Genomic DNA, 27,668 nt, shown 5'->3' on the forward strand with positions numbered 1-27,668 from the left:
ATGAGAAATTGCTTAGAAGTAGTGGATCTGCACTGAGGACTTGCTCACCAAAGGTGGAATTTTCTGGCCGCGCTCACCCCAAAACTGGAAAATCCGCCCGAGATCAACAGACCTTTGCATGGTCCGTCCCCTGCCCGCTTCGATTCCCGTGGCGAGCGGGATGGGAAAATTCTGCCTCAATAATCGTTCATTGGAGAACCTCAGCAGGTGCAGTTCCTGGACAGACATGATATCATTGTCTCTACAATTTCAGGTAATTCTGCCTCTTCGAGAAAGTAACAAAATATCCTCTTCCTGCTCTGAAATATAGCTGCTTCACCGTGAAGCCTTTCACAAGTGAAACTGAAATTGATTTAATGAGATTTCTTCATTCCTGATTTGACAGGCCTGAATCCAAATTCTGCACAGAGACACTGTGCACAGTGCTTTGAGCTGTTCTGGAGCATGTCCCTTCACAATCTTATGATGAGAGAGTGTGGGTCACAGCTCTTTGATGGTGCTGGGTGAACATTATCACAGAGAAAGTCAAGTCGACTGCTGTGCATGCCTTTGAACTGTATGGAGTGGAGCAGCATGACATTGGCTGTTTCTGTAGCCTGTCAGAAAATTGTGTAGGCTGCAGAGACAATATAACTCTTGCTCCTGCTTGAGAATAGCCTTCCTTGAAAAGATTTCATGAAATGTTCATGTGCCCACCAAGGGCAAAAGTCTTTGAGCCATAAAGATTAGGAATTCATCCGCATTCTCTGGTCACGAGGTTGCAATGATTCACAATGCTCTGAGTCAAGGAAGGGATCATCAGCCATTCTGTTGCTAAGAACTATGTAGCGACCTTTGTTGGACTAGGTTTGAGGGGCTAGAATTTGCATTGCACAGCACTTATTTTCCAGGTCCCAAAATGGTGAAGAGTCTGGTTGGAAGTGCCATGTTGGGGAAAGACAAGCCCAATCCCTGGACTCACTTTCCTGAGGGGCATTGCAACAATTTCTTTCCAGTCTGTTCTGGTGGTGTTGCATTGATGTTAAAGGCATAATAAGACCATAAGATGTAGGAACAGAATTAGGCCATTTTGTGCATCAATTCTGCTCTCCCATTCAATCATGGCTGATAAGTTTCTCAACCCTCTTTTCCCACCTTTTCCCCGTAACCTTTGATCCCCTTATCAATCAAGAACCTATCTATGTCTTAAAAATACTCAATGACCTGGCCTCCACAGCCTTCTGTGGCAATGATTCACCATCCTCTGGTTGAAGAAATTCCTCCTCATCTTGGTTCTAAAGGGTCGTCCCTTTATTCTGAGGCTGTGCTCTCCGATCCTAGTCTCGCCTACTAATGGAAACATTTTCCCGACGTCCACTCTATCCAGGCCTTTCAGTACTCTGCAAGCTTCAATGAGATCTACCCCTCGTCCTTCTAAATTCCATCGAGTACAGACCCAGAGTCCTCAAACATCCTCAAGTAGCTGGGGAGCTGCACCATTCTGGCACAGGGCATTTGTCCTCCGCACCCCAGACCACAGCATGCAACCAAGTAAGGAGGCAATCGAATTTCTGGGCTGTGATGTTCTCTGTAATCAGACAGGCTGCCAATGGTCGAGGGATGGAAATTCCAAACTCGGACAAGATTGCTGCTCGTCTTATCTTCACGAGGTACTAATCTGTTCAAAACATAGCTGCATGATAACAACAAACACAAAAGCGAACTGGATGATTGCTCTTAGTTCATGTCGGAATTCATCAGTGGTATTTCTCCCCATCGCAACTGAGCGTCAAGAAGAATGGCAAGTTGGGAAAATTACTGGGAAGGTTGTCACTTTGAGAATCATATCTCAGTAAAACACCACTGACTAAGAGAGGAAAGGCAAGCAGAAAATCACAGAGAACAATTTTTTCAAGCATTTATGTGAAGCAGCATTTCAGATTTCTTTGATGTATTGAATCTGGTAACAAAGTATTGCCACTGGATATATGGCGCTGTTTTATTTTGCCACAGTCCCATTGCATAGCATTTCTGCTCCAACGCCATACGCATTTTAGCCAGTAACAGAAAGAATTCAGCTTGTGAAATGTCTCAGTGCAATGTTTAAAATCGGCCCCTCATTTAATCATTGTGGACTTACGATAAATCTGGATGTTCGTCTCTGTCAGTCTAATAGAGCATTTCGGTTCGATTTTCCCCAACTTCATTACCTGGTGACTGCTTTATATTTTCAGAAGCTTCTCACATCAATGAGAAATACAACTGCAGTGCTCCGAGCGCAGCAAGAATACTAATCATTCTGGTCATCAGTAAAACTGTGGAGCAAAAGTGCTCCAAAATAATGTTCCAAAGCAGCATCCTAATGTATCTTAATCAGGCATGTACGGCAAGTGCCATTTGCTATTCAGGTGTCCATTTACCTACTTAACTAAATAGACAGCATGCATAATTAATACAACAATCTAACTCACTGTGCGCTGAAGGGGCACATTTGTATCTGGCTCCTGATTGTGATAGTCATTTATATGCAGTTGAATCATTGATGTGTTTTCACATTCATAATGAATTTGCTGGCCTTGCTGTTGTGGAGTAGAATTTTATTGAGGGTTGACCGCAGGTATCCAGATGTATGTGCTGAAAATGTACTGTTCCATGAAGATGTGTGTGCCTGCATGCCAATGTAATGTAAAGGGCTCAGGCAATCAAGCGTTAAAGTGGGACTGGAGATTAGCACCGTCCATGGTATGACGTATCGAGTCACATGGTAATAGACTGAAAGGATAGTCAATAAGGAACCTACCTGCTGTGGGAGAAGTCCGTGCCTGGCAGTAACTAGGATCTGTACATCGTTAATGATTACCGATAAATGGTTCATGTTTAAACATACAAGTCTCAAGATTTCATCCTTGAGACACCAAATGAACCCATGCACAACATGGTGATCAGTGATGGTGTGAAAGATGGCATTTAAACAATGAACCCAGAACAGAATTCCAAATTATGGAAAACTAAAAACAGCAGAAGGCTGACTAGAATGACCTACACCTGAGGAGAACAATTGAAGGAACTGCTGAAGAAGTTTCACTGCAGATTTGGAAGTTGAGGAATCCACCAGAATGGGTGAAGGTCCACTGTAAGACCCTGAGTTAGGGAACCTAGGGTGGCACGGTGGCATAGTGGTTAGCACTGCCGCCTCACAGTGCCAGGGATCCTGGTTCAATTCTGGCCTCGGGTCACGGTCTGTGTGGAGTTTGCACATTCTCCCCGTGTCTGTGTGGGTTTCCTCCGGGTGCTCCGGTTTCCTCCCACACGCCAAAGATGTGTGAGTTAGGTTGATTGGCCATGCTAAATTGACCCTAGTGTCAGGGGGATTAGCAGGGTAAATATGTGAGGTTATGGGAACAGGGCCTGGATGGGACTGTGGTCTGTGCAGACTCGATGGGCCCAATGACCTCCCTCTGCACTGTAGGGATTGTATGTATGTATGTATTGTATGATTGTATGTAACCTGATCAGATCACAAGATGGATGAGCAAATTTACAGAAAGGAAAGACCCTGAGTGACGCAGACTGAAGAAACCTAGTCAATTCACAGGGCGGGTGAGCAAGATTATAAAAAAGCAGCTGCACTTACATTATTGAATAGGTGGAAATCCCAGGGCTCAGCATCCAAAAGACAGCTGAACGCAAGCTGGAGAGGGCATACAGCAGTATCGTAACACGCGGTCCCCGTGCTACACTGAAGTGAAGTAAAAAAAAATGTTAAAAAGAGAAACCTGCATAAAAAAGGCAGAAAGATCAGAGGAAAGCTGCAACACCAGCCGGCAGCCAGATAACACGAGGTGACTGAACAGAAGTAAGAAAAAGAGAAAAGCTGAAGAAAAGAATGGCAGAGTACAAAAAAAAACTTTGCAGAGTTTTTAAAAAAAACTGCTGCAATTTTCTAAAAGTTTACAGAGTAAATCCACAGTGGCTGCCTGAGTAAAAAAAAACATGGTTACAAGCAAAACACTGCAGATGCTGGAATCTGAAACAAAAACAGAAAATGCGGGAAAATCTCAGCAGGTCTGACAGCATCTGTGAGGAGAGAATAGAACCAATGTTTCAAGTCAGCATCCTGACTCGAAATGTTGGCTCTATTCTCTCTCCACAGATGCTGTCAGAACTACTGAGATTTTCCAGCATTTTTCCATTTGTGTTGTGTAAAAAAAATGGTCACTGCCTTAAAGGGGCAACACGGTTTCCAGCAGTAACTGTAAGAAAATAAAAACATTCATAAGAAAATTAGAAGAGCCAAACCCTTCTTGGACAAGGAAATGGCTAAACCAGACCCTAAGGGGGATTCTTGGAGGAGAGATTGTTTTAGTTTATAGGAGAATTACAGGATTAAATAGGAAGGTTTGCTTCCATCACACAGCAAGAGGCAAGTTCAAGCAGGCTCCTTCGGATGGTTTCTAGTGAAGGTGACTCCTGGCTTCAAACTTAACAAAAGATCATTGTATATAATTAACTTCCAAAGTCCTTTAAGAAAGTGTTATGAGATTTTCCAGCTTTTTCTGTTTTTATTGTGTAAAAAAAACATGGTTACTGCCTTAAAGGGGCAACGGATTTCTCTGTGGGCCACGGGGAATAAGAGCTCCCCTCTGAGGCGAGTGGAGGCACGCCCAATAGGGAAGGAGCAGCAAGTGGTTTAAAACCAGCTAGCTCCGCTCAGGGCTGAGCGGCACATTGAGCACACTGTAAATAAAGGGTGATTGGCGACGCAAAACTGGACTTGGTACAACTATTACAGGAAGGAAATCTGCCGTCCTTCCCCAGTCTGGCCTACGTGTGACTCCAGATCGAAGTCAATGTGGTTGGCTCTTAACTACCCTCTGAAATGGTGTAACAAGTCACTCAGTCTAAGAGAATTAGAAATGGGCAACAAATACTGGCTTTTCCAGCAACTCCCACATCTAATGAAAGAAGAAATTTAAAAAAATATTACGGCACACTGTTATAGTTCAGGTCAGAAACTCCAAAGTGTTCTATGCAATCCGCCTGGATCATAAGCTTTGCATTATGAATTTGGCTAGGGTGAGCAAGAGATACTTCACTTCAGGTATAATTCAACTGACCCACCCTAAGAAGCTTTTATCAAGCAGAGTTTATTTAAGAATACAGTTAACATGTAGAGAAAGAAAATTAGCAATAGTTTTTACCAAATACAAATAAAAAAAACAACGATGAAATCGTATAACCCTTAATGAATATAGGAAATGTCCCAATCAAACAGACATTCCATAAACAAAACCCTTTTCCACAGGTTTATCACAGAAACTACAAATGCCCAAGTGATTCTGGACTTCATTCGTTTATATGGCTCATGGGACATGGGTGTCGCTGGCTGGCCAGCATTTATTGTCCATCCCTAGTTGCCCGAGGGCAGTTGAGAGTCAACCACATTGCTGTGCTCTGGAGTCACATGTGGGACAGACCGGGAAAGGATGGCAGATTTTTCTGACAATCGATAATGGTTTCATGGTCATCAGTAGATTCTTAATTCCAGATGTGTTTTTTTTCAAATTCCACCATCTGCCGTGGCAGGATTCGAATTCAGGTCCCCAGAACATTAGCTGAGTTTCTGGATTAATAGTCTAGTGATAATGCCACTAAACCATCGCCTTCCCCTAAATTAGTCCTCTGTTTGAATGCTGCAGCTCTCTTGATGCACACACAGACAAGTTGGCAGTCAGAACAGCTTCCCAAAACACCAGGGAGAGACTCTAGTCAAGCCAATCACCAACAGCAGATTTTCTACTCCAGGAAGGCCAGGAGCCTTGCTTCCAGCTAACAGCAGAATTTCCAAAACCAGAGAGAGAGAGAAATACTGCTTTCCAGTCTGATGGCCACCTCCTTCTCAACTAAAACTTTTTTTTTCGTTTATTTATTAGTGTCACAAGTAGGCTTACATTAACACTGCAATGAAGTTACTGTGAAAATCCCCTAGTTGCCACACTCCGGCGCCTGTTCGGGTACACTGAGGGTGAATTTAGCATGGCCAATGCACCTAATCAGCATGTCTTTCGGACTGTGGGAGGAAACTGGAGCGCCCGGAGGAAACCCACGCAGACACGGGGAGAATGTGCAGACTCCGCACAGACGGTGACCCAAGCCGGTCATTGAACCCGGATCCCTGGTGCTGTGATACAGCAATGCTAACCGGCGTGCCACTGAAAGCAAGTCCCTGAATTCTTCTGGGGAGGAACCACCTGACTTTGACCTGTCAGTCAATCTCCCTCCTCACAATGCAGGGTCATAAAATATCCCAGAGTAAAAATAAATAAAGCCCCATTTAAACCATTGAAGTAGCAATAAAGGGAGTTCTAGGAGATGGCCCGGCAACAATGAAAAAAAGCTACAAAGGTCTGTCTACAACTGCAGAGAACATGATTTAAAAACAATATCTCTTAAAGGTACACTAACGTCACGATACAACAAAGGGTTATCATACTATGGTCCACAAACTTACACATGGCAGTTAGTTGACTGAATTATTTTTGCTTTCCAGATGAAATTTTCAACTTCCGGATAGCCAGAGAGCTAAGCAACCAATGCTTGTGGTGCAGTCAGGCGAGAGATGGATTCCAAGTTCTGGGCTCCCTGATTTTCCCTCAATTCAAAGGATAAAGTGATGGGGTTCTAAAGTAGCAACCAAGACTTATTTTATAGATGTCCTGGTTGCCAAAATCTACTTCAACCACAAAAATAAACCACACTGAAATCTATCCCTGCCATGAGATTCAGAACTGGCTGATTTGAAAATCTAAGCTGACAATAGGAACATAGGAAATAGGAGCGGAAGAAGGCAAACTCAGCCCTTCAAGCCTTCTCCATCATTCAGTATGATTGCAGAGTGGTTAACACTGCTACCTCACAGTGCCAGGGACCCTGGTTCAATTCCGGCCTTGGGTGACCGTGGGTTTCCTCCGGGTGCTCCACTTTCCTCCCACAGTCCAAAGATGTGTGGGTTAGGTTGGTTGGCCATGTTAAATTGATCCTGGTGTCAGGGGATTAGCAGGGTAAATATGTGGGGTTACAGAAATAGGGCCTGGGTGGGATTGTTGTCGGTGCAGACTCGATGGGCCGAATGGCCTCCTCCTGCACTGTAGGGATTATATGATTCCATGATTCATTCAGATCATGGCTGATCTCTCCTTGGTCTCAAATTCACCTCACCACCTGTTCCCCATATCACCTTATCCCTTTTTGTAATAGAAATATATCTATCTCCCTCTTGAAACCATTCAACGATTCAGACTCTGCAGCGCAATGAGGCAGCAAGTTCCACAAATTCAGCATCCTCTGCGAGAAGTAGTTCCTCCTCATCTCAGTTTTAAATCTACCGCCTCTCAACCTATACCTGTGACAATCCAGTACACTACTGTGGAAGCGCTGCACTATTGAAGGTGTCATCCTTTGGTTTGGGTCAGAGGTCCTGTCTGCCCTCCATGGTGGATGTCAAAGATCCGGCTGCTTTTTTCGAAGAAGACAGGGGAGTACTTCACACTGTACTGGTCAATAATTAACACTTGGTCAATACCTATAAATAAATTATCCGGCCACATTGCTGTTTGCGGGGTATCCTTCTGCTTGTTTCCCACATTACAGTGGCGACTACAATGCAAAAAGATGATCTCCGCATTGGCTATGAAGTGCAGTGGGGCATCCCAAAGTTGTGAAATGTGCTATGTAAATGCAAGTCATTTCTTTCTGTTTTGCTGAGTTTAAACTTTATCAGTTAAAACGTGGATGTTTTATTTATCACTGCTCTGCTGATCATTTTTCACCACTGTTGACTCCAACATACCCTGGAGAGAAGAAACCAAAGTGGCCATTGTAGCTGAATATATTAAAAATCTCGAGAATATATTTTTCCTCCCAATGCATTTCATGTTGTGGCTGCACCCAGTGCAACAGTGACGATATTGATTATGAAATATGCGTGTGTGTTCCTGAATTGTGGGCAGAAAATTAAACCTCTCTATGCTGAGTTGGCCTAAAAAATTAAAGTGCTACAACAAAAAATGGATTATCTCCATGCTGCATGGACCCAGATGAGAGTGAACAAATGGGTTTCATTAAAGAAAGTCTGTTTCTTTTCTCCTGCGCACAAGGAGCTGTTAAAAATAAATGAGGATTAAGCAGCTACTTACAGAATGAATACCTCACCTAGATTCTTACTAGGCAAAGAACTGAGAAATCAGAGCTTTGCTTTTGTCCCTTCTCACAGTCTTCTAAATGAAGTGAAATCCATAATATCTTTTTTTCAATTGACTACTTTTGGGAAAGAACGTTAATTGAAAATGGTTATATGTAAGGGTTATATGGTGGTTCTGGCCTTGGGTTACTCTCTGTGTGGAGTTTGCACATTCTGCCCATGTCGGTGTGGGTTTCTTCCGGGTACTCTGGTTTTTTTTTCATAGAATCCCTACAATGCAGAAGGAGACCATTTGGCCCATCGAGTCTGCACCGACCACAATCCCACCCAGGCCCTATCCCTGCAACCCCACACATTTACGCTTTTAGTCCCCCTGACACTAAGGAGCAATTTAGCATGGCCAATCCACCTAACCTGCACATCTTTGGACTGTGGGAGGAAACTGGAGCACCCGGAGGAAACCCACGCAGACACGGGGAGAATGTGCAAACTCCATATAGACAGTAACCTGAAACAGCTATTGGGTCCCTGGTGCTGTGAGATAGCAGTGCTAACCACTGTGCCAATATGCCGCCCCCACAGTCCAAAGATGTGCAAGTTAGGTTGATTGGCCATGCTAAATTGCGCCTCAGTCCCACGATGTGAAGCTGAGGGAGTTCAGCAGGTTAAATACCCAATGTCTGGGGATAGGGCCTGAGTAAGATGCTGTCGGAGAGTCGGTACAGACCTGATGGGCCGAATGGCTTCTTTCTGCACTGTAGGGATTCTATGGTAAGGAAGCGCTTTATTGCCAGATCAGATGGTTTAAGGTGACTAAATAAGCTAAATTCCATTTATATTTCACACAGTTTCAGGTTTCTTTTTAAACTGGTACTTGGAGATTAAGTTTGACAATTCATCCATTTTTCAATGAGAAATGTAGAGCTATGGCTTGGCTATTTGCATAACCTGTCAGAGCTCAGACTGTGAGTGAAGAAAGATGTGCTCACCTCATTTATGTCTCTTAACTCGTGAAAAGAACCACGGGCAGTCTACTACTGTCTGTAATCAAATATGGATGATCCAGAGAACGTTGGTGAAATAAATAAGTCTTTCTCATCTTGTGTAATTGATTCATTGCCACTTGTTGAGATGCATCTTCCGCAGTTGGGGCTGGGCAGGAAGGAGAGACACATTTGCTCATTGAGTTATGCTCTGTTCAGGAGAGATTACCAAGACTGTAAGACTTGATGTGGTTGCTACAAAAGCAAACAATAAATACAGGAGGCATAACAAAGGAGAAATATTGGGGATGCTGAAAAGTAAGTCGGAAACACACAGACCCGGATCTTACCACCATTCACGCCAGTGGGATTTTCCCATCCAACACAGTGGTTGGCCGCCAAATTCTTCAACCTCACTGCAGTAGGAATGTGGCATGAATGGCCGGTAAGATCGCGCCCACAGTAAGTTCAACAGCATCGGTTAAGAGGAAGGACAAGGTAAAATTTATTGGTTGGCATTCCAATAGAACATTAGCCCATCATTTATCCTCAAATCTAATGATGGACCTGCTATGCATTTCCAACAGCTTCTGGTTTAAATAAATCTTTACTTCGTTACAGGTTCCCTATGATGACTTGCGCTACCTGTTTGGTGAGATTATGTATGGAGGACACATCACAGATGATTGGGATAGGAGGCTATGCAGAACCTACCTGGAGGAGTTTATTAAACCAGAGATGATGGAAGGAGAAGTGTTTTTGGCAGCAGGATTCCCTCTTCCTCCTAATTTGGACTACAATGGCTATCATCAGGTAGATGATCATTTCCCGTGTACTTAAAGATCTACACCCTTGACTGGTTACCAGATTTGCCCTCAGTAATCTCCTAGTTATGGTGGCATGTCTGAATTTTACTTCTATCTGTTGCTAAACCTGCAACTTTCTTGAGTCTGAATGGCCTCTCGTTAAAATAAAATTTTAGATTTTTGTGTGTCGAATTCTCCCTTCAGTAGTCAAGGACATTGGGCTAATGAAGCATTTCCTATCTTATGTTAATTTGCTGCTTTTGGCTTTTTTGGTCATTTCTGAAAACATACATTTTTAGACTCTATTTATTTTTAATTACCATTTCAGCATTTTAACTGAGGAATTTATTAATCCTCCCTCCAATCCAGCTGGAACTTTCTAAAAACTGTGATTCATGTTGTCTAAAACAATGTATCATGAATGCTGGCTCACAGAATAAGAGAATGACAGCACTTAGGGATGATTATAGAACCATAGAATCCCTACATTGCAGAAAGAGACCATTCGGCCCATCGAGCCTGCACCAACTCTCTGAAAGAGCATCCCACCCAGTCCCTCCCCTCTGCCCTATCCCTGTAACCCCGCACATTTGGCATGGCTAATCCACCTAACCTGCACATCTTTGGACTGTGGGAGAAAACCGGAGCGCACACAACACAACACAAGAAATAGAAGCAGGAGTTGGCCACTGGGTCCTTCAAGGCTGCTTCGCCATTCAATACGATCATGGCCGATCTATGCCTGCCTCAACTCCTTTTCTCTGCCATTTCCCCATAGCCCTCTATTCCTTGATCTATCAAATCTTTATCCATCTCCACTTTAAATACTTCTAATAATCCAGCCTCCACCACCCTTTGTGGCAGAGAATTCTAGAGATTCACCACCCTCTGTGAGAAGAAATTTCTACACACCTCAGTTTTAAATGACTGCCCCTTTCTCTTGTAGCTATGTCCCCTGTTCGAGACTCTTCCATTAGTGAAAGCTACTGAGGACTCAGAGGAAACCCACGCAGACGCAGGGAAAACATGCAAATTCCACACACTGGTTATAATTGAACTTGGGTCCCTGGCGCTGTGAGGCCACAGTTCTAATCACTGTGCCGCCCCAACCCATGGGTGATGGCAATGGAGGACATCAAACAACATTGTTTCCACTGTTAAAAATCATTTTTAACGGTGTGCATCCCCACAAACACGGAGCTACAAAATCTATTATTATAAATGCATAACACTGCGGATGCTGGAATCTAAAAACAGAAAAATGCTGGAAAATCTCAACAGGTCTGACAGCATCTGTGGAGCAAGGTTAGAGCCAACATTTCAAGTCTAGATGACCCTTCATTAGAGCTCTGACGAAGGGTCATCTAGACTGGAAACGTAGGCTCTACTCTTGCTCCACAAATGCTGTCAGACCTGCTGAGATTTTCCAGCATTTTTCTGCAATCTATTATTATCCCAGGGATATGAATTGAGGTACAGAAGAGAGTAATGGGGCTGAACTGCTCTCTTTCCTAATCATAAAAGATTGCCTTGCAAAATTAGACTTGGGCAGTTTCAACGCCATTTCCTGTAGGTTTTGTCCGACATCTGAAAATGTACTGAGAGTTCATGAAACACCGTCATTTTTCTGCAAATCCTCCCTCAGCAAATAGGCTGGAGGTCAGCTCAGGATATACACACTTCGAGTTGGCAGCTGTACAAGGTTAGATCAGGGTAAACACCATCCCAGCTCAGTAGCTGAATCACAGCCATGCTCCAGACTACACATGGGCATGCCATGGGAAGTCTAGTGATATAAACTCTTGTGTATCTGTGCTTCAGCAACAATCTATGTTATCCAAGGTGCAGCCTTTAATTCAGTCGTGTATGTTTTTTAAAATATGTCTCTTTTCTCGGTCAGTACATTGATGATCTGCTGCCCCCGGAGTCTCCCTACCTGTACGGTCTCCATCCCAATGCAGAGATTGGCTTCCTAACACTGACCTCAGAGAAGCTCTTCCGCACTGTTCTAGAAATGCAGCCCAGGGACAGCAGCGGCGGAGAAGGTGGAGGGGCCACACGTGAAGAGAAGGTAAAATGCACATTGAAGAAGTCACATTGTCCTTCCCAAAGGTTGATGGTAATTATTCCATTTTGCCGCACAGCCTTTGTTATCCCAGATGTAAATTAAACTGACACTTGTCCATTTATCACTTTGATAACAGGCTGGATATAAATGGAGTTTGTGTGGTCGCACTTAATAAGAAACTAGCTTATGCAATAAGCACATTCCAACATTCCTTACCCGCTCTCAGCCTAATGTGTTGATGCATAGAAAAGAAACATACATTTGGACACCTTTCCATCAGGCCTATAACGACTGGAGTCCAGAAGAATCGGAGGTGACCTCATTGAAATGTATTTGATTTTCCTGGGACTTGATAGGATGGATACGCAGAGGTTTCCCCTTAGGAGCAGATTGGTAGCACAGTGGTTAGCACTACTGTCTCACAGCTCCATGGACCTGGGTTCGATTCCCGGCTTAGGTCACTGTGTGGAGTTTGCACACTCTCCCTGTGTCTGCGTGGGTTTCCTCCAGGTGCTCCGGTTTCCTCCCACAGTCCAAAGATGTGCAGGTTAAGTTGATTGGCCATGCTAAATTGCCCCTTCGTGTCCTGGGATGCGTACGTTAGCGAGGTAAATGTGTGGGGTTTCGGGGATAGGGCCTGGGTGGGATTGTTGTCGGTGCAGACTCGATGGGCCAAATGGCCTCCTTCTGCACTGTAGAGATTGTATGATTGTAGGATTGTATGAAATCCAGGGGATTGACCAGAAAACCAGGAGTAAAATGACAATAAGGTGACTGAGTTAAAAAGTAACTGACAGATACACATACCTTTGGGTTTCACCTGCCATGATTGGACCCCATCCACCCCCAGCACATCTCAAAACTAAAATTGGAGCCAGTGCCAGAAGCCAGGTCAGCAATTAGGAATCGAAACCCGAATAAATTTACAACTAATGCAGAATCAAAATACTGCAGATGTTGGAAATCTGAAATAAAAGCAATAATGCTGGGAACATGAATAAGTCTGGCAAAGTGAAGGTTGTGGGCAGGGACAAATGGGAGTGTCACTGGGGCAAGTGAAGAGACAGCCTTTCTTCAGTCTGCAGGCGTGACCCGAGCTTTCAGTAATTTTAATTCTCCAACTTTTAAGGTCAAGTCGCCATAGTCCCAGGTCACCATAGGCTGCTCACCGCTTTGAGGGGGAGAGCTGACTGGTGGTGATTTAACCTGCAGATCACCACACCTCAGGCGAGGGGCAAGATGGGGAAGGCAGGGCCTTCATGAATAACCTCAGCCGGTACGGGAATTGAACCCGTGCTGTTGGCGTCGCTCTGCATCACTGACCAGCCATCCACCCAGCTGAGCTAAACTGGGCCACCCGATATCACTTTGGTATCACACTGTCCTCGGCCTACTGCACTGTTCCAGTGAAACACAACACTATTTTGAAGAACAGCACCTCAACTTTCAATTGGGCATTTTACAACCTTCTGGGCTCAAGATCAAGACTACTGCCCCTCTTTTCGTTCCTTTTCTCTGCATGTTTCGACCTTTCTCTTGTTTTTGCTTTTGGTCAGCAGTTGTTCAGTATTCTACCATGGGTGGTTAACACTGCTGCCTCACAGTGCCAGGGACCCGGGTTCGATTCCCAGCTTGGGTCACTGTTTGTGCGGAGTTTGCACGTTCTTCCCGTGTCTGCATGGGTTTCCTCCGGGTGCTCCTGTTTTCTCCCACAGTCCGAAAGATGTGCTGGTTAGGTGGATTGGCCATGCTAAATTCTCCTTCAGTGAACTCGAACAGACACCGGAGTGTGGCAACTAGGGGATTTTCACAATAACTTAATTGCAGTGTTAATGTAAGCCTACTTGTGACACTAATAAATAAACTTTAAACAATTGTAGCTCCCAGGGACACATCTTTTGTTTCTTTTATTCCATTCCCACTCTCTTTGACTCTGCACCATCAACTCTCTGTCATTTTAATGTCTCCCACTTTTCACCCTTTCAGAGGCCTTCCCTTCTCTTCCAATTTTTTATCCTCTCACGTTTCACTCGCTTAAAACCAATTGCATTTTCTACTTTACCCCAGTTCTAATGAAAGACCATTGACCTGAAATGTTGATGCTGTTTCTTGCTCCACATCTACTGTCTGCCCTGCTGAGTATTTCCAGCATTTTCTACTTTTGTTCCTTAATAATTTATTCTTTTCTCAATGAAGAGCAATAGTGCCAATGTAACTGGGCCTCTGATCCATCTCTCGCTACACCCATTATTGAAGACTGGGCTTGCTCCCAAGCAATTTTATGCTCTAAAAGTTTCCATCGATTTTGACTTTCCCTTTTCAAGAATAACTAAAAATCCCAAAGAAAAAACAAGGTCATCAGCGTTGGAAATGTTTGAAGTTTAAAGTTTATTTATTCGTGTCACTAGGCTAACATTAACACTGCAATGAAGTTACTGTGAAAATCCCCTAGTTGCCACATTGCAGCGCATATTCAGGTACACTGAGGAAGAATTTAGCATGGCCAATGCACCTAACCAGCACAACTTTTGGACTGAGAGAGGAAATCGGAGCACCCGGAGGAAACCCACGCAGACATGGGGAGAATGTGCAAACTCCACACAGACAGTGACCCAAGCCGGGAATCGAATCCGGGGTCCTGGAGCCGTGAGGCAGCAGTGCTAACCACCATGCCGCCAATGGTTTCAAATAAAACATTTAGCTGCTGATTTACCTATGAAATATTACTGTAATTATTATGGGAGGTACTGGTTTACAGAGAATGCATGTTACCTTAAATGGAGCCTGGATAGGAAATAGTAAAACAGTGATTGGCATTCAATAAATGTGCATTGTTACATTGATCCAACATTCTTATCCATATACCTGGTGGTATGTTATGTTAAGTTGTATTCAGACAGGAGCAATTAGTGTGTACACGAAACACGATCAGGATTTATGATGTTAATAACTTGTCTCTTGGACTCTGAACTGATTCTGAGCCTCCGGGTAACAACAAACTGTGCATAAGAGAGTTCAATCCAAGATCAGTCTCTATGATAAAAAGAGCTGTATGTCACTGCCACACCACAGTGCATGGTGATGGCTACCAAAGGTCAAAGGTTTCATCACCTCAGTAGACAGAATCTGACTTTTACATCAACAGATCTTAAGTACAAAAATACTTCAGTGAATATAGAGCCTGTGTTAACCATTCTTGACACTTTCCACGTTTTCCTTCCATAACTTATACTTTAAATCTGAAGCACGCAATCAGAGTGCGAAATGAGAGTTCACACTCGCATTTCAAACAACATTAAATCACATTACTCACTTGATATTGGAGTTTAATCTAGATAAAAGCAGCAAAGAGCTCAGAAGGTAGAGAAATGCTAAAGCAGATAGTAAAGGCAATGATGTGTTCTTTGTGTTCATCAGCTCTGGTATAAGAGCAAATGTATTGTAATATTGGTTCATTGGCCAGCACTCTGAAAGATAGGACTGTAGTTTGTAGAAAGTAGACATTGGAGAGTAAGCTAAAGCCTGAGATGTCCGACTGCCAAAGAGGCGAGCAAGGAATTGGCAGAGGTGCATAAGCAGGTGGCAAATGTTCTCCAGAAGTGCTTGAGCAGCTGAGAAATGTTGTGCAGGCTAAATTATATCTGCTAATAGATTGTGCTTGGAAGATCTCCGAATGGGGCCATTATTTTTCTTTTTAATATATTCAGTTACAACAATTCTTCAATCTACTTTGTGCTTCTGTGACAGCTGCTGTACCCCAAGAATGTACATAATAGATGTGGGGGGTTAGCAGCAGCTAAAGAGTTAATATGCGACCTGTTCTTCATATTTTCTGACCACCGTAATTGCTGTTCTTTGGAGTTGTCATCCCTTGAAAAAATAATGAGCCAGACAGAACAGTTGGCATTCCTTTGGATGAAATTGTTGTCATTAATGAACTCCTCTCCATTGGCATATTTTAATGATAAATCTCTTATTAAAGTCCTCCAATCTCTTTGTGTACAAATGTGTGATTAGGCACAAGGCAGTGCAAATACTGTATGCAAATAGCGTTTGCATCCAGTGACAAGTGGAATTCCAGAGGGAATGTTGCACCAGCTCTTGGTACACTTACTTGTGTCACAGTCTGTGTGGAATCTGCACGTTCTCCCCATGTTCGTGTAGGCTTCCTCCCCCATTCAGCCGCATGCTTCCTTTGCATTCTCACTGGGCAAAAGTTTCCATTTGCAGATTGAATGCGTTACGGACTTAAATGTGCATCTTTTTCATCACTATTTTCAAGTTAGTGTGGCCTGATAATTAGTCTTGAATGGTCATGTTTTGCTCAGATGAATTCAAAGAGTGAATCAGGAAAAGAAAATCTACATTCCATCTCTTCAGTAAAGAGGCTTTTGAATTCAAACTGTTTCTGCTCATTATCCCCTGAAAATTTCAAGCTGTCTGGGCAAGTTCACCCATATTTGTCCCAGTCTTACCTCAGAGAGGGGGAGGGAATGTGGGTTGGAGGGTGTTATTTTGCAGAGGGAAACATGGGAGAACAGCTCTCCCTCAGCTGTGCGGTAGTTGAGGTACTTGTTGAAGTAGTATGCTTGGAGAATTCAGCAAACTGGTGGTGTTGAATTAATGGCAACCTAAGAAACCGCACTCCAGTTTCCTCCCACAGTCTGAAAGACATGCTGGTTTGGTGCATTGGCCATGCTCAATTCTTCCTCAGTGTACCTGAACAGGCGCCGGAGTGTGGCGACCAGAGGATTTTCACAGTAATGTCATTGCAGTGTTAATGTAAGCCCACTTGTGACACTAATAAAGCAGCCACGGCGTCCCGGCTCAGGGGAGTCTGGGCTTTTAGATGGAAGGTACTGGGGAGCCTGGCAAGGAGCTTTGGAGGGGATGGGTTTCGAATCCAAACAGGGAGGAACAAAGGGGAGATTCCATCTTCGGGAAAGGTCACCCCCGAAGTGTACAGGGTACCTGCTGATTTTCCACTCCTCTTCCTGCCTGCCTTCTCAGCAGCAGCAGTTTAAATAATGGCCACCTGTCTCCTGCCTGCCTGCTCATGCCAACTGTATTATGGAGTGGGTGGCATAATACTTGGGTCAGTTGGCTTGCTAACAAGCTCCATTGACCATTCATTTTTCTTTTAAATGGTGGGCGGGCTGCCAACTTTGGTTCCCACCTTCCTACTATTATGGGGATTGGGCCAGGGGTGGCTTGAAGGGGGGTGGACTAGCGACCCAACACATTTTAACGTGCCCCTCTCCTCCAAGCGGGCGGAGCGGGGTGACATCCCTTGCTGAGATGCATGTGGGCAATATAATACCCAAGCAGATGTGTTTTTTTGTTCTAATATCTGTGACAAGAATTCAGATAGCAGCTAAATCGAGTTGTTGCTGTGATCCTGCTGAAAAGATCGGAAGTTTACATACTAATGTGTCAACTAAAATAGGCCAATGTTAACATGAAACACAATATAGCGAACACAAGGAGCAAATTAGTGTCAGTTCCCACAATCACTCAATGTACAGAAGGTAACCAGAAACCATTAAGGATGACAGAACATATTTAATAGCAGCACCGACTGCTTTTATTAAATGTCAACATCAGTTTAAAGGTGGTTAATTCCAAATCTGATCAGTAAGATGTTCAAGGAAATTTATTTTGTTGGCACGTTTTGGAGTTCAACATGTTGAGGATATTAATTCCAGAGCATCCACCGCTTTCAGCTCGGGCCAGCGTGGAGCTGACGTGGCAGGCAGCTCCCTCTTCCCTTCCCCGACAGTGTTGCCAGTGAGTAAGGGCAACTGGCGAAGACTGAGAGAAGGGGGCAAGACAGAGAAACGTGAGCAACTTCCACAGAGAGACCAGTGCCGGAATTTTACCGCCTCGCCCGCCCGGGGCTCGTAAGATCCCGTCCGAGGCCAACGGAGAATGCCCTTCTGCGAGCCTCGTCCACCCCGATTCTGGGGCAGGCGAGGTGGTAAAATTCCAGCAGAAGAAATTTCGCCTGAGAGCTCTATAAGACTTAATTATTTTCAGCAAACACTTAACAGGGTGGAACAGTGGTTAGCACTGCTGCCTCATGGCGCCAGGGACCTGGGGTCAATTCCCAACTTAGTTCACTGTCGGTGCGGAGTTTCCACGTTCTCCCTGTGTCTGCGTGGGTTTCCTCCACGTGCTCTGGTTTTCTCCCACAGTCCAAAGATGTGTGGGTTAGGTGGATAGGCCATGCTAAATTGCCCCTTAGTGTCAGGAAGACCAGCTCGGGTGAATGCATGGGGTTATGGGTACAGGACCTGGGTGGGATTGTGGTTGGTGCAGACTCGATGGGCTGAATGGCCTCCTTCTGCACTGTAGGGATTCTATTCTATGATCTAGTCACTGGCCTGAATTTTATATTCCACAGTCGGGCATGAAATGACATTGAGCATGGCATCCTGACGTCATCACGCACCCTTACAATATTGAGGTTGGTGGGCATGTGTGGGTGTCGGAGCTGTGCCCATGGACAATTAAAGGGCCATTAACGTGAAGGCCATTAAAAAGCCTATTGACTGAGATTTTACATTGCCTGTGCGATTTTCCCCTCATCGCATGGAAGCATGGGCCTGGGGCCATTCCATTGTTTTTCATGATGTCATCCAATGGTGAGTTAGAGGAGCCTGGAGCATTGCCAGTCCTGAGATGTTTAGGAGGTAGTTTGCTGCTGGTTGCTTAGTGACACTTGATAGCTTTATCATAGAATGTTGAATTCTAGATCATAGAATCCCTACAGTGCAGAAGATGGCCATTCGGTCCATCAATCTACACCAACTCTCCGACAGAGTATCCCATCCAGGCCCTATCCCCATAACCCCACATATTTACCCTGCTAATTCCCCTAACCTACGCATCTTTGGACACTACGGGCAGTTTAGCATGGCCTATCCACCTAATCTGCACAGCTTTGAACTGTGGGAGGGAACCGGAGCACTCAGCGGAAACCCATGCATACACGGGGAGAACGTGCAAACTCCACCCAAGGTTGGAATCAAACCCGAGTCCCTGGCGCTGTGAGGCAGCAGTGCTAACCACTGTGCCACCATGCCACCCTGTTTTGATTTTCAGTATTTGCATTGCTAGCCTTCATTTCAGGACTCACTGGTGTCTCTGAGAGGATTTACAACTTGTGGAGCCTTCTGATCAGCAGGCAGCTTTCTGTTTCTCTGGTAATGGGGATTGGCTACTCCATTAGTGTGAGCTCCTTGGAGAAGGAAGAGAGGGGCAAAAGGGAGAGGAGGCCTGGTGTCTGCAGGCGTAGGGAGTGACCTGTGTGAGCAGAGGCACAGACACAGGAGGGAGCAGGAATCAGCAGGGAGTGCAAAGTGGAAGAAGTACCCTACTGCCAGAGTGTACAGGCAGTAATCCAGCTGCTCCAACATGTCAGAGGTGCAGTGACGAAGGAGGCTCGACCTATCCAGGGAGACTGTGACTTCCTTATATCAGATGATAGGCCAGATATTGCCCCCAACTGTGTGGGTGGCTACCCCATGCCGATGGCTCTAAAGATCACAGTAACCATCAGCTTCTTTCCCCTCTTCCCAGGGGTCAGTGGGGAATCTATGCAGAGTGTTCCAGTCTGTTGCCCACAATAGCGTCAAGCTGGTCACTGACACTCTGTTCAGGTGGTTCATGACACTTATTCATTACGGGACGGACAAGGCCATCCAGGCTGAGTGAGCCAGAGGCTTCACTGCAATTGAAGGGTTCCCCCACATCCAGAGTGCCATTGACTGCACTCATGTGGCCATCAGGGCACCACTGAGTGAGCTGCATGCCTTCATGAACAGGAAGAACTGCATGGATACGCGATAGTTTGTGACCACAAGATGCAGATTCTGTAAGTCTGCGCACGGTATCCTGGCAACTCCCATGATGCATTTACATCCTCCAGCATTCACAGGTACCCGGGCTGTTCATCGCTCCAGCTCAACTGCTGGATGACTACAGAGTGACAGAGCCTTTCCATTGAAAAGGTAGCTTATAAATGTCTCTCCGGCACCCAAAGACAGAAGTGGAGGAGAGGTATGATGGGAGTCACGCCTCCACAAGGGTGGTGATAGAAAGGACCATTGGTCTGCTGAGGATGAGGTTTAAATGCCAGTACCATTCAGCGGGAGCACTGCAATAACTTCCACAGTGAGTGCCTCTTATAGATGTTGCATGCTGCGCTCTGCACAATCTGGCTCTGGAAAGGGGAGGGCCCTTGAGGACGAGAATACTGAGGCAGCTCCACAGGCCTCCCATGGGGGATCAGAAGCGGTACCCGGGAAATAACACAATGAGGATGTGGAGGCATACGTCTGGAACTTTCTGGGAGACAGGGATGCCAGGAAGACCTTAATTCAATGCACCTTCTGCTAGGCTGCCAAGGCACTGCTTTCACCTCATACCAGGGGCATCACCTCCTTTGTGGACGTTTGCAATGACCCATTCCATTGAACCCAAGTTCACTCAGTACCTGTGCATTAAGGTTTACAGTCCCTCATGTCCAGCATGAGACACTGGCATGCCCTACATCTGTGTAGCAAGCAAAACATACTCAGGCCATGAACATCAACAGGAACATTTATTTGCTCTTGGCACTTACAGACAATGAACTAAATATTATAGCAGTCATACCAGTGAACAGATTAACAAATAAAGGCAGAATGGATGATCACCAATGAAAAGCCTTTCTTGTGTTTTCATTGACTGAAACTTCTGTTTGTGAACGTTGCCACCCCCCCCCCCCCCACCCCCTCTCTGCCCGCCCCCCCGCTGCAGCATTGGATCCATGTCATGGCCACTGACCTGCGATGCCACCTCTGCCCAGGTCTTCTTGGTCAAGTGCAGTGGCCTCCTCCTGCCGTTCCTTGGAATCAAAATGTCTGGCCTGGCACTGACCTCCTCCATCAGCACACTGAGGTATTCATCCGAAAAGCAGGGAGCAGAGTACCCGTTGGCCTTGCCCTCCCACCTGTCGTGTCCCCTGGGTGCGGAGGCCATGACTGAGGGTAAGGGTAAGGTGAGCCGTTCTCTTTCGGACAATTCCCCGAAGCTCATACCAAAATCCAACGATGCTTCATAGAATCGTAGAATCCCTACAGTGCAGAAGGAGGCCATTCGGCCCCTTGAGTCTGCACCAACCACAATCCCAACCAGACCCCTATCCCCATACACTAGCTAGTCCCCCTGACCCTAAGGGGCAATTTAGCATGGCCAATGCACCTAACCCGCATATCTTTCGGACTGTGGGAGGAAACTGGAGCATCTGGAGGAAACCTACGCAGATATGGGGAGAATGTCCAAACTCCAAACTCCACACAGACTGTGACCCAAGCCGGGAATCGAACCCATGTCCCTGGTGCTGTGAGGCAGCAGTGCTAACCACTTTGCCACCGTGCTGCCCAAGTCCAACTTGTTAAAGCCCCAGCTGGGTCACCATTGGACCTGGCGCCTGCCCTGCCCCCGACTGGACGCCCTGACCACTCGAGGGATTTGTTTCACACCAGGCGAGCCTTAATTGGCTAGACAGCGTGAAATTGGATCACTAACGCAAGGTCGTCCGGGAGCCACCCACGGGGCACATCCGACAGGTGTAAAATCCAGGCCATTAGTCCCGAGAAAACCTTTGGATTGAAAGAAAAGATGAAGAGGTGGAAACAGTGCACAACTTCTTGGAATTTAAAGCCTCAGCTGCTATGTTATACTGGTTAATGAAACTGTAAATATCCTAATCCCCCAACATTGAGATTCATATGAAACAATTTTTAACTATCCCAGTAACTCAGTTAAATAGAGACATAGGACAGTACTTATTGGAGGTGATGGGGGTCATTAATCGTCCAGTTAAGGGCTTCAATTGGTGGCGGTGTAGGAAGGCCATTCATGGGTCCTCCTGCCATGTTCTTAATCAGGATGGAGGCAGGAAAGTGGTGGGGTTCCTACCCGCTCGCCTCATGCCCTGATTAATTGCCCCTTGTGCCACCAAACTCACCACAGGGGAAGGCATTAAATTCTGCCCACAGAGTACAGAAGCTCAGAATTTTTACTCTCCCCGATGAACTCGTTGACTCCCCTGTCATCCCATTTTTGTAATCTGCCCCGCAAAACTAGCAACTCTCTCACCGTTGAAAGTGCTGACTCTTAAGTTGCATCCACTGTGGAACTGGCCATTAATACTATTGTCATATGTCAGCGCCGAATGCAAAGTGGATCACTACCAAAGCTGTAAATCTCAGCAGCGAGCAAGTTCTAACCCATTATTCAGAAAGTTGCCAGGGTTCGACCCTGCAGAGTTACTCACAGCTCTCCTTCCTGTCCTTCGGCATTCCAGGTAAAGGCTGTTCTGGACGAGATCATGGAAAAGTTACCCGAGGAGTTTAACATCACAGAGTTGATGAGCAAGGCGGAGGAGCGGACTCCCTACATCGTGGTGGCTTTTCAGGAGTGTGAGAGAATGAACACTCTTACCTCGGAGATCAAGCGCTCGCTTAAGGAGCTGGACTTGGGATTAAAGGTACCTTGTAAAACATCCTGACAGCTGAATAAAACCATTTGCATTTAGAATCATAGAATCCTTACAGTGCAGAAGAGGCCATTCGGCCAATTGTGTCTGCACTGACTCTCTGACTCTCTTAACCAGGCCCACTCCTCAGCCCTATCCCCGTAATCCCACACATTTCACATGGCTAATCCCTCTAACCAACACATTTTGGAACACTAAGGGACAATTTAGCATGGCCAATCCATCTAACTTGCACATCTTTGAAGTGTGGGAGGAAACTGGTAAAATGTGTGGGGTTATGGGGATAGGATAGGGAAGAGGGCCTGGGTAAGGCACTCTGTCAGAGAGTCAGTACAGACTTGATGGGCCGAATGGCCTCCTTCTGCACTGTAGGGATTCTATATGCAAACATTTACAGGGTGCAAAGTATAACAGGCAAGTCATTTAGCTTGTCTGTTTTCAACTACCATCCAAAGTCAAACTTGCAGCCCGAGTTCCCTAGATATTATTCCAAGGGATCTTGCACATTCCAGGTGGATGGGTTTTGAGTGGAATTGAGCTCATGTGACTCTTAATGAAGCTCAATAGAACGGTTTAATTCTCATGTGCCTTTAAATGCTGCCGGGGAAGATTTTACCACAACCTTTGAGAAATCAAGTATGCTCTTCTGAAGAGCACAGAGACATCTTCACCACTTTACTCCTTCCTCTGCTGCCCTGTCAGGAGGGGACTTTACCATTCTTTGCTTCCTCCTAGCCCTGTGCCTTTCATGCGTGGCTGAAGAATATAACAGTAGGTTTAGTTTGTTCAGATAATCAAAGCAAACACTCGCACAATTATCTTAGTTAATCACAAAACCAATTTCTCACATCATGGTGATTGTTCTGGCCAAATCTTGTGCCAAAGATGGTACAAAATGGACACAAGTCCTGCTGCTTGGGGTCAATCACTTGCACTGATTTTTTTTTCCTGCCTGCTCTGTTGTTTTCCTAGGGGGAACTGACTATGACGAGTGACATGGAGAATCTGCAAAATGCCATCTTCTTTGATCAAGTGCCAGATTCCTGGAGTAAGCGAGCCTACCCGTCAATGGCTGGGCTGGCCAACTGGTTTGTGGACCTCCTCAGCCGCATCAAGGAGCTGGAGACCTGGACGGCCGACTTTGCCCTCCCTTCGGCAGTGTGGCTGGCCGGATTCTTCAACCCGCAGTCTTTCCTCACGGCAATCATGCAGTCGATGGCCAGGAGGAACGAGTGGCCTCTGGACAAAATGTGCCTTCAGTGCGACGTCACAAAGAAAAATCGTGAGGACTGCAGCAGCCCTCCCCGTGAAGGCTCCTACGTACACGGTCTGTTCATGGAGGGTGCACGCTGGGATTCCCAGGTATTCCAACAGATTTTCTCCCACCGGATCTAATTTAGATTGAAAACTCTTGCTTTTTTTGTTGAACAGGCTGCAAGATTAGAACTAAGTCCATCATATCGGGAGGTTCAAGTCCTCTTTAATTAAAGTCATTGTTTAGGTCATCGTAAACAGGCTGAGTGGCGACACGACAGGAACCCATTTAAAAGAGGCAAACATCACTTCTGGGCATTTCGATACAGTTGCTTATCCCAACTATTTGCCTACATTGATTGATCAGAACAGACGTTACGTTTGGAAGGTTTCATGTCATTCAAGGGTGGCTCAGTGGCACAGTGGTTAGCACTGCTGCCTCACAGTGCCAGAGACCCGGGTTCGATTCCCGGATTGGGTCACTGTCTGTGCGGAGTCTGCGCGTTCTCCCCGTATCTGCATGAGTTTCCTTCGGGTGCTCCGGTTTCCTCCCACTGTCCCTAAGACGTGTATTGGCCATGCTAAATTCTCCCTCAGTGTACCCGAACAGGCGTGTCGGAGTGTGCCGACTGGGGGATTTTCACAGTAACTTCATTGCAGTGTTAATGTAAGCCTACTTGGAACACTAATAAATAAACTTCACAAATGTTACCTTTATATGATCAGCCACGATCCTATTGAATGGTGGCATGACACGGTAGCACAGTGGTTAGCACTGCTGTCTCACAGTGCCAGGGACCCTGGTTCAATTCCGGTCTTAGATGACTGTGTGGAGTTTGCAAATTTTCCCCGCATCTGCGTGGGTTTCCTCCGGGTGCTCCGGTTTCCTTCCACAGTCGAAAGATGTGCAGGTTAGGTGGATTGGCTGTGCTAAATTGCCCCTTAGTGTCCCAAGATGTATTGGTTAGGGGGATTAGTGGGGTATATCCATTGGGTTACAGGAATAGGGCCTAGATGGGATGTTCTTTCGGAGAATCATTACTAACTCGATGACCAAATTGCCTCCTTCTGTACTGTAGGGATTCTATGAATGGCAAATGAATGGCAAAACAGGCTTAAGAGGCTTAACGACCAACTCCTGTTCCTATTCCTGACCATCACCTCCCCCTTCTTGTGGTCTTATGTTTATATGAAGTTCCCACACAGCTACACACTAATGCTTGAAACAGTGTAAATTTAGAGTCATAGAATCCCTACAGTACAGAAAGAGGCCATTCGACCCATCGAGTCTGCACCGACCACAATCCCACCCAGGCCCTATTCCCGCAACCCCACACATTTACCCTGCTAATCCCCCTGACACTCGGGTCAATTTAGCACGGTCAATCAACCTAACCTGCACATCTTTAGACGTGGGAGGAAACCGGAGCACCCGGAGGAAACCCACGCAGACACGTGGAGAAAGTGCAAACTCCACACAGACAGTGACCCGAGGCTGGAATTGAACCAGGTCCCTGGCACTGTGAGGCAGCAGTGCTAACCACTGTGCCACCGTGCCAGCCCAACTTGTCTCCTGCATTACTTGCTTTCAGCATTCTTTCCAATGTCAATCTCAGGTAAAGTACGGCATTCTCTTTCAAATGTGCAGCTGCGACTCGTATCCACGTGATACAGTGTGAGAGTACGAAATTGGTAGTTCTTGTGGTACATACTCAATACTAATCCCTGTTTGTATCTTTCAGCAGCTTGCTGATGGATATAAATAAATAAACAAAAAATTAGGCTGGAATTCTGGCAACGGTCGACAAGCAAAATTAATTCTCACAATCTGTTGGCCACTGCTTTGCTCATTGAAGCATTTTCTAATTATTTTTTCTTGCAAATTATAGTGTGAATCTAAAACAGAACAGGATAGGTGACGGGATCAGCATGTTTCAATCTGCATACTGAAACTATCAATCTAAATTCTCCGGTATAATGCATCACTCGGATTATATGGTGCGCTGCCCTGTCAAGCTGTCAGTACACCTACCTTTCGGAACAATGAGAAACAGTTAGTCACGCTCAGCCTCTTGCTCATAAAACAGCAATGGACCGTAGAACATAAAGAAGTCTTGGGGGCATGGTAGATGTTGCTGTAGATGATACACGTCACAAACATCCAAACAAAGGGTTCAGCTTACACCATGAGCTATGTAACAAACGCCAAATGGATGGCCAGTAAGGTTCAGAGTGGATGGCATGCCTTGAATTCACTTGGAGGTGCCCATTATTGCCTATGCGCTTTGTGTTAATCTGAGGTCAGGTTAAAGTCCAACAGGTTTATTTGGAATCATCACTAGCTTTCAGAACACTGCTCCTCCACTCACCTGGTGAAGGAGCAGCGCTCCGAAAGCTCGGTGATTCTAAATAAACCTGTTGGACTTTAACCTGGTGTTGTGAGACTGCTTACTGTGCCCTCTCCAGTCCAACGCCGGCATCCCCACCCTAATCTGAGAGATTCAGGAGGTGATTTAAGGTGCACTGAAATTATGATTCTCCTCTTTGGCAGAGCAGGATTGCTACCCAACTCTCTGTATGTGCCTCCATTTCCCTGGTTGAGATGGGGCTAGTGGAATTTGGGTCATCTGTTGTGCATAGCTGGCTCCGAGGGGAAATCTCACTGACAGACATAGTTTAGTGAACACTCTGATGCTGTAGCACCAAAGGAGCCAATGAGGGATCTAAGGTGGTAAAGGCATTGTGACAGACAGGGTAAGGTCCCACTGAAGGCCTCGGCTGAGACCACTGGACCTTGGGTCAAACTGGAGGAAGAGACTGCTCTAAGAATACACCCACAGTCAGTGGGTAGGGCTAACACAGGCAGGCAAGCTGGAGAAACATCCCATCCCCTCCCCGACCCCCGGTTGGGTGCTTCCACCAGTCCTCAAACCCCCCCTCCCTACATGCTTCCCCCCACCTCCCCCCAACCTTCCTAATTATTATTTCATGTGGTAGAGACCAGCTGAGTTGCTGGTACATTTACTCCAACCAAAAAACCCAATTCAAATTGAATCCAATTCATGGGGCGGAACTTTCCCGTTCCGCCCGCCATGGGAATCGCAGCGGGCAAAGACACGGACCGTGCAAAGGTCCATTAACCTCGGGTGGGATTTTCCGGCTTTGGGGTGAGCACAGCCGGAAAATCCCGCCCATGGTCCCCATGTGGGGGACGAACAAGATCCAAGGTGAGACATTGCACCCCATCCCAGGCTTGATCTCACACCTCATCTGAGCCAAAAGGCTGAAATGGCTTTGAATAATTGCATCAGGTAAAGTGAAGCAGGAGGTGGGGGAATACAGACTAGGCAGTGCCAATAGCCTGCAGGTGCAATGTTGCTATGGAGAAGTTGCATTGCATCCAACCCAAAGTCATGAACTGAAAAGATACTCTCACTCACTGTGCTCCAATTTGTAATTGGTTTGGCCAAGTTTAGTATCGACGTGAAGCTGAGATCGAGATTAAACATGCCATGACAGAATACAGCAATTGACAAGTGTTTAAGGATTTAGTAACAGACTGGAGGGGCTTTCATCTCTGAAAGGTGATCGTGTTATTCGGCCTTTTGCCTAAGATTCTATCGCATGGAGCGCCACAGTTGCTTTTCTAGGATTGTTTGGCAGAGTCTATGTTTCAGTTCTTCATGTAAGCCTGGCTGTTTATCTCATATTTAAACAAAGCACATTAAATTTGGAAGATTGCACATTTTAAAAAAAACGTAAGTGGATGCTACTTGACATCCCATTCTCATTATCTCCCCATTACATTCAGAAACCAAATGCTTTTATTTAT

General features: G+C 45.7%; 1 protein-coding gene across 1 annotated transcript in view; it reads left to right on the forward strand.

The window, feature by feature from the left end:
- The window catches only part of dnah9 (dynein, axonemal, heavy chain 9), a 591,107-nt gene that overhangs the window by 537,095 nt on the left and 26,344 nt on the right, over positions 1 to 27,668 (forward strand). Inside the window, exons 65-68 of the mRNA XM_078225415.1 lie at positions 9,784 to 9,975; positions 11,869 to 12,039; positions 22,391 to 22,573; positions 23,555 to 23,944. Of these exons, the coding sequence (XP_078081541.1) occupies positions 9,784 to 9,975; positions 11,869 to 12,039; positions 22,391 to 22,573; positions 23,555 to 23,944 (936 nt within the window). The remainder of the gene's footprint in view (positions 1 to 9,783; positions 9,976 to 11,868; positions 12,040 to 22,390; positions 22,574 to 23,554; positions 23,945 to 27,668) is intronic.

This window comes from Mustelus asterias, chromosome 12 (genome assembly GCF_964213995.1).
Source record: "Mustelus asterias chromosome 12, sMusAst1.hap1.1, whole genome shotgun sequence".
NCBI lineage: Eukaryota > Metazoa > Chordata > Chondrichthyes > Carcharhiniformes > Triakidae > Mustelus > Mustelus asterias.